Source organism: Schistocerca nitens, chromosome 6 (assembly GCF_023898315.1).
Source record: "Schistocerca nitens isolate TAMUIC-IGC-003100 chromosome 6, iqSchNite1.1, whole genome shotgun sequence".
In the NCBI taxonomy this organism is placed as follows: Eukaryota; Metazoa; Arthropoda; class Insecta; order Orthoptera; family Acrididae; genus Schistocerca; species Schistocerca nitens.
Window position 1 is genome coordinate 727,200,896 of NC_064619.1, and position 8,379 is coordinate 727,209,274.

The following is an 8,379-nucleotide window of genomic DNA, read 5'->3' on the forward strand; positions in this document are numbered from 1 at the left end:
CGCTATTAAATAATATGTGTTCTATGACATCTCCTTCTAAATCGAGTATCGTTTCTATGGAAACGACAGGATTTTCTTTTGAGATACGAGTATTTCCTTTCCGGTGCACTATTCCTTCTTTACTGCATCCTTCGCTCCCTCACATTGACGAATTAACACAGAAATTGCGGGGCTATGAAATACTATGGCTTCTATGTTTTCCCCTTCTAAATAGGGTAACATTTATTTGGAAACGACAGGATTTTCTTTTGGGATACTAGTATCTCCTATCCGATGCACTATTCCTTTTTTACTGCATCCCTCGCTCCCTCACATTGACGAATTAACACAGAAATTGCGTCGCTATGAATTACTATGGGTTCTATGACTTCTACTTCGAAATCGAGTACGTTTCTGTGGAAACGACAGGATTTTCTTTTTGGATACGGCTATCTCCTTCCCGATGCACTATTCCATCTTAACTGCATCCCTCGCTCCGTCCCATTGACGAATTAACAAAGAAATTGCGTCGCTATAAAATACTATGGGTTCTATGACTTCTCCTTCTTAATCGAGTAACGTTTCTATGGAAACGACAGGATCTTCTTATGGGATACGACTATCTCCTTTCCGATGCACTATTCCATCTTTACTGCATCCCTCGCTCCCTCACATTGACGAATTAAGAAAGAAATTGCGGGGCTATGAAATACTATGGCTTCTATGACTTCCCCTTCTAAATAATGTAACATATATATCTAAACGACAGGATTTTCTTTTGGGATACGTGTATCTCCTTTCCGATGCACTATCCCTTCTTTACTGCATCCCTCGCTCCCTCACATTGACGAATTAACACAGAAATTTCGTCGCTATTAAATAATATCTGTTCTATGACATCTCCTTCTAAATCGAGTGACGTTTCTATGGAAACGTTAGGATTTTCTTATGGGATACGACTATCTCCTTTCCGATGCACTATTCCATCTTTACTGCATCCCTCGCTCCCCCACATTGACGAATTAACACAGAAATTGCGTCGCTATTAAATAATATGTGTTCTATTACATCTCCTTCTAAATCGAGTAACGTTTCTATGGAAACGACAGTATTTTCTTTTGGGATACGAGTATCTCCTTCCCGATGCACTATTAATTCTTTACTGTATCCCTCGCTCCCTCACATTGACGAATTAACACAGAATTTGCGTCGCTATTAAATACTATGTGTTCTCTGACATCTCCTTCTAAATCGAGTAACGTTTCTATGGAAACGACAGGATTTTCTTTTGTGATACGAGTATCTCGTTTCGGCGGCCCTATTCCTTCGTTACTGCATCCCTCGCTCCCTCACATTGACGAATTAACACAGAAATTGCGTCACTATTAAATACTATGGCTTCTATGACTTCCCCTTCTAAATCGAGTAATGTTTCTATGGAAACGACAGAGTTTTTCTCTTGGGATACGAATATTTCCTTTCCGATGCACTATTCCGTCTTTACTGCATCCCTCGCTCCCTTTCATTGACGAATTAACACAGAAATTTCGTCGCTATTAAATAATATGTGTTCTATTACATCTCCTTCTAAATCGAGTAACGTTTTTATGGAAACGTTAGGATTTTCTTATGGGATACGACTATCTCTTTTCCGATGCACTAATCCATCTTTAATATATCCCTCGCTCCCTCACATTGACGAATTAACACAGAAATTGCGTCGCTATTATATAATATTTGTTCTATGACATCTCCTGCTAAATCGAGTTACGTTTCTATGGAAACGACAGGATTTTCTTTTGAGATACGAGCATTTCCTTTCCGATGCACTATTCCTTCTTTACTGCATCCGTCGCTCACTCACATTGACGAATTAACACAGAGATTGCGTTGCTATTAAATAATATGTGTTCTATGACATCTCCTTCTAAATCGAGTATCGTTTCTATGGAAACGACAGGATTTTCTTTTGAGATACGAGTATTTCCTTTCCGGTGCACTATTCCTTCTTTACTGCATCCCTTGCTCCCTCACATTGACGAATTAACACAGAAATTGCGGGGCTATGAAATACTATGGCTTCTATGTTTTCCCCTTCTAAATAGGGTAACATTTATATGGAAACGACAGGATTTTCTTTTGGGATACTAGTATCTCCTTTCCGATGCACTTGTAACACGTCCTTTTATGGTTTTAGTTATCCGCCCGTTCGCGGACCTAAGTAGCAGCCCAAAATTAGATAATTAATTAATGTGACCGTGTACCTAATGGGCTTGCAATCGGATTGGACTTCTCAGGAGGTGTTACATTCCGTACTATCCTCACAAATATGGTAATAAGTATGGTTTGGTGGTAATGAGGACAGCAAACACAGTTTCATGAACAAAACCTATATTCTTAGCAAAGCACAAAAATAAGGAGACAGCCACTGCCTTCGTCAATACACTGTTAATGACGGCTAATCTCATCACAGGTCTGTTTAGTTATTGTTAATCGTCACATGCAATATCCAATCACTGTAATCCAAGTAATGCCGGCGCGGTAGACGCGGAAGTATAACAGCGGCACTCAATCTCACTGAAATCACTTTATAATAAAACTTTCTCACTTTTCCGCCGAATATTGATACAAAGGGGTTAAACCACGGCGTTGGCCACTCCCTTTGCCGGTAGATTGTAATAATTTCTGCTGGCTTTTTGCACAGCTATGCCCGCCTCGCGGGAACCTACCACACCCGGGATCGGCACTCCACGCTACTAACTTCACACTGCTCTCCGCCCAGTTATTCCCGCCCCGTGGGAATCTACCCAAGCCGTCCACTCGGCACTCCGGGGAATCCCCTCTAGCTCGCGCGTCTTGCACACACTACTCGATATTTGCCCTACCGACCTGTGTGAGCGCAAATTTTAATAGTAAGGGCCTGCGGACCCCTTACATCCCCGCCCTCAAAAACTTCTTTTGAACCACAGGTGAAAAAGAATCGGCAAGGGATTTAAAAACCAAAACATAGTTACACTGAACAAAACATGCAATACAAATCATTAATGAATTTACAATTTGTCAAAATAATCCTGGACTCCGGTAGTGGGCTGCCTCCACAACAATTTCTACAAAAAGGTTATTACATCACATAAATGGCATTGTTCAAAATTACAAATTTTCATTTTAACCAGCAAGTCGTCTATAGTCCAATATCAAAAATGAAAACATACACAACATATACACTCAAAAATTCCTTACCTAAATACAGAAAATATGGATTATTATTACAACATAGTTATTACAACTTTTATATGCATTCTGAGATAGTCTTTAACATGAAATATGCAATCCTAACTGTAATATAACACAAAGCACAAATGTAAACAAACCCTTTCCTATTTCAATTGTCCATTCTATAGCTAATTGTCCTAATACATTCTACGCTACTACTTCAAGGAGTTAGCCACTCTCAGTTCATTCATTCACCCTAGTCGAGTTCCTCCTCCTCACCTGGGTTATTTCTACTCTCGTGCGAGTAGTACCTTTTTATGTTTTCCACATGCTCCTTGCCATGCACTCTCTTCGTCCGTGCATATTCCAATTCCACAGTGTTAGGATGACTAATTTTTATAATCCTGTATGGTCCTTTATAAACATGGTTAAACTTATGTATCTCAGAGTTTATTTTCTTTGATTTAGCATGAACCTTTACTAATACCAGATCTCCTACTCGGTAAGTTATTGGTTTCACTAGTTTGTCGTGTCTTTCCTGTCTTTTCCTGGCCTTCTCCTTCATACTTAATTCCACCAGCTCCAATTTCCTCTCCCAGGTCAATGAACTCCCTGGTGGGTAGACTACCAACTCACGAAAAATACTATCGGGTTCCTGGTTGAGCAATACTTCACATGGTGCAAACCCTGTGGAATCATGTGGGAGATGATTCCTAACCCGCTCAAATTCTTCCAGATATTCCTTCCATGAACCATGCTTCCTATGACAGTAGGTGCGGCATAAACGGTTCAACTCTTTCATGGTTCGTTCCGCTGGGTTAGAAGCGGGCCTATATCTAGAAAGGGCAATTTGTTCTATTCCGTGCTCCCTTAGCATCTCTGTCCATTCCTTTGACCTGAATTGTGACCCGTTATCACTCAATATTCGCTTAGGAATACACACCTTTTGAAAATAGTCTTTTTCAAATTGGTTAATGATGGCTCTACTAGTAGCTTTCTTCAACGGGTAAAATTTTATGTACTTGGAAACCAATTCTTCCGCTACTAAGATTTGTGTGTAATTCCCTCGTGAAGCAGGAAGCGGTCCAAATAGATCCACTGCAACTATGTCCTTAATTGCTGTTGGTACAATTGGATGCATATATCCCTTATGCTGTACTGTGGTCGTCTTAGATTTCTGACAGGTGTCACATGTACTCAGTATTTTACGTATACGCCTTCCCATGTTGTTGAATGCACAATCTAATTTCAATTTTTCCAGGCACTTTTTCGGTCCATAATGCGCATTACTGTAGTGCGTATACCAAATTAATTTTTCTACCACATGCTCAGGTATACAGAGTTTCCAGTTCTCTTCACTCTCCTTGTTCCTTTTATAGAGTATTCCATTGTGAATATAATAGAACGTGCGAATTCTTTCTTCTCCTGCACACCTGTATTTGTTTTTAATTGTCTTTAATTTCTCGTCCTCGTTTTGTTCCCTGCGCACATTCCTTAGGAACTTTCTTACAAACTCTTCATACTGTACTCCCTTCATCAGGTTGATTCTAACTCCTTCTCCTTCCGGCCTGTCCAACATCATTCCTCTTGAGTCAGCTGGTAATCTTGACAAGGCATCAGGTATTATGTGTGTTGCTCCTGGTTCATAAATTATTTCGAAATCATAGTCTTGTAATGCTAGGGCCCATCGCGTTAGTCTACTATGCCTTAATTTGCTCGTAGTCAGGAATGTAAGGGCCTTGTGGTCAGTCACGACCTTCACACGTCGCCCGGCCAAATAATACCGGAAACGCTTAAATCCCCACACAATTGCCAGTGCTTCCCTTTCAGTAATTGAATACTTTCTCTCCCAAGCATTTAGACTTCTGCTACCGAATGCTATAGTTCTTATTCTCTCACCTTTCCCGCTCATCTCTACTTGGTATAAATGTATTCCTAGTCCATAGTCCGAGCTGTCTGCTCCTAAATAAAAATCCTTGGAAAAATCTGGGTGGTACAAGACATCTGCATTATATAGTGCTTCCTTAATATTTTCGAACTCGGTTTGGCACTCTGCACTCCAATGCCACGGCATCTTCGCCTTGGTCAACTCCCTCATATTCGGGGCATTAAGCATAGGCCCTTTGACAAACTTTCTATAAAATTCACAGACCCCAAAGAATGCTCGCAACTGTTTCTTACCATGGGGAGCCGGAAAATTCCTAATAGCCTCTAATTTACTAGGATCAGGATAGATACCCTCCTCGGATATTATATGGCCCAGAAATTTTATCCTTGGTTTGCCAAATTCCGACTTATCCAGGTTTACAGTTACTCCTGCGGTTTCAAAGGCCGCCAATATTGCATCCAGTCTATCCAAATGCTCTTCCCATGATTCGCTTGCTATCAAGAGATCATCCACGTAGACAGTGACTTTTTTAAGTAACTCTTCACCTAGCACCTTATCCATCGCTCTTATAAATTCAGACACTGATACGTTAAGTCCAAATGGCAACACTCTAAATTGATAGCACCTTCCCCCATAAGTAAATGCTGTATACTGTCGAGACTCTGTGGCTAATGGTATCTGCCAGTACCCAGCAGTCAAATCGATACTACTCAGCACCTTTGCTCCTCGGAATTTTTGAATCAGTTCTTCTATGGTTTCTGGTTTGTCCCTCTTCGGTTCGATGATTTTGTTCACCGTCCGGGCATCCAAAACCATCCTCACCCTCCCATCCTTTTTATCAACAACAAATAGAGGGTTGTTGTATTGACTATTGGCCCGTTCGATAACCCCAAGGTTCATCATCCTCTGTATCTCTTCATCTACTGCTTTTCGTTTTGCCTGGGGAATGGGATACTGTTTTATATTGAATGGTTTATGGTTCTTTATCTTCAATTTACACTCCACTCCTTGCATGATGCCTGGCCGTTGAGAAAATACTCTATGATGCTTGTATAATACTGCAGCTAATTTCTTCTTAACCCCCTCATCTAGGTGCGTCATTTCCTTCAATTTTTTTCTGATCTTGTCCTCTTTATGTCCGTCTTCTCGTGCTAATCCCTCAAGGTATATTAACACTTCTGCTCCTGGTTCCTTTTCCCCGTATCCCGTGGTGGGTTCCTCTTCGTGACACAAATTTATTCTTCTGAATTCTTCCTCTTCTTCGATCGCATTCCCCTCAGCAAATTTCAACCTCCTTTCTTCGCCCTTTCTTCCTTTAACTTTGATAGTACCTTCATCAAAACTCACTACTGCATCAACTTCATTTAACCAATCTATCCCTAATATAATCGATGTGTTCAATCCGGTAACTACCAAAAATGTTGCTTCATATTCTTCTTCCTCTATCTCGAATGTGATTAATACTTGTTCTTTAATAGGTTTACTCTTTGCACCTACTGTGTTCACGATCCTCACTCCACTCACTGGGAAACTAGGCAAGTTAACCTTCGCTTTTAGTATCTGTTCATATAACCTTTTGGATATTGCACATGCTTCACTTCCTGTATCAACTAATGCTTCGATGTTCAGCCCACATAACTTGATTCCTATCATGGGTAATCTGGGTTCTTTGGGAATCTCACTTCTTTCCTCTAGTAGATCTTCTCTGAGGTCTCCACCATCGTCATGTCTCAGTAGGTTTATTCTGGTCCTCGTAATTCTCACTCCCGATCGGACCTCATCTGGAGTGTCATTCAGTTTTCCGGTCTCTCCTCTTCTTCTATATGCACCGTGTCATTCATTCGCCTATCCCATCTTCTCTCATGATCTCTTGGTTCTTCATTTCCTCTCCAATCATTTCTCCATTGTCGTCCACCACCACGGTTCCTGTATCCATAACCGCCACCTCTTCCTCTATAGTTAGACGAATTATTGAAATGATTCCTTGGGTCATTACCTCCCTCTCGATTTTGACCATTATGTTGATCATGCCCTTGTGATCGAACAGATTCTAATTGTTCCAGTATCTTCATCAGCGCCTCCCTATCTTCAATCAGGCTCCCGGATATAGTTTCTTGCATTCTATGATTCAACCTTCTTTTTATTCCCGATATCATTACGTCATCACTCAGGGGTTGTTCCAGGGTCTCGTTCAATTCCCACAAATGTTCAGCAAACTCTCTCAACGTTCCCCTCCATGTACTAAGTGATTTGCGATGGAGTAGGTCCTCAATCGCTGCACATTGATGGCTTTTAGACCAGTATTTCCTTAAGAATTCCTCCTCAAATTGGTCATAACTTGTAGTCCCTTCCTTCTTCCTGACTCCCCAAGTGAACGCCTCACCTTCCATTCTATCTATTGCAAATTGAATCTTGTCTGAGTCCTTAAGATGCGCTGGAAGAACTCCTTTTAGCCATTTCATAAATATCCTTGGGTGCAACCCTCCTTTTGGTCTAAACTTCTGCCCTGTATTACTTTGGATGCACCGATTATCATTGCTCATCAATGTAATGACCTTATTTTCCCCAACGGCTAAGGTTGCATTACTAATTCGTCTATCAATTTCCTCTGTCTTGCTTTCCAATTGCTGCACTCCCTGTTGTAACTGTTTGACCTCCATTGCGACCCTCTTTTCTCCTTCTCGTTGCAAGGTTACAGCATTTTGCAGATTAACAGTTAGTCGGTTTTGCTTATCTTCTATCCCCCTAACCGCCTCGTGGCATTGTTGTTGCCTCTGCGTCACTTCGGCGATTCAATAATTGCACTTTGTTTCCACTTCGTTGATTCTTTCTCCCAATTCGGCCTTCGTTTCTTCGATATCGTCTTCTATTTTTTGTGTTAACTTTCCTTCCACCTTCTCCACGTTTCCCTGGACTTGGTCTATGCTCTTCTGCAGCTTATTCTCTCTTTCGTTGATATCCATTTTCCACTGTTCTTGTAGCTCCTGTATTTCCTTCTTCAGATTATATTCTATTTTCATTTGTGACGTTTTTATCTCTTGTAAATCTTCCTTAAATGACTCCAGTCTTTCTTTGGTTTCTTGTGAATTCCTCTCTAACGATGCTTTAGTTTCTTGTGAACTCTTCTCTAATGATTCTCTTGTTTCCTGTGAATTCTTCTCTAATGATTCTTGTAAACGCTTCTCTGACCTTTCTTCCCTCTCTCTACTTTCTTGTGAATTTTTTTCTAACGACTTTTGAAACTCTTCCTTTAATGATTCTTTAGTTTCTCTAGTTTCTTTTAGCAAGGCTGCCAACAT

General features: G+C 40.7%; 1 protein-coding gene across 1 annotated transcript; it reads right to left on the reverse strand.

Annotated features, from left to right (window-relative positions):
• Positions 1 to 7,872: 7,872 nt before the first annotated feature.
• On the reverse strand, positions 7,873 to 8,379 carry LOC126263602 (uncharacterized). The gene has a single exon (XM_049960687.1). It carries the CDS (start codon positions 8,377 to 8,379, stop codon positions 7,873 to 7,875), a length of 507 nt encoding a protein of 168 aa, XP_049816644.1.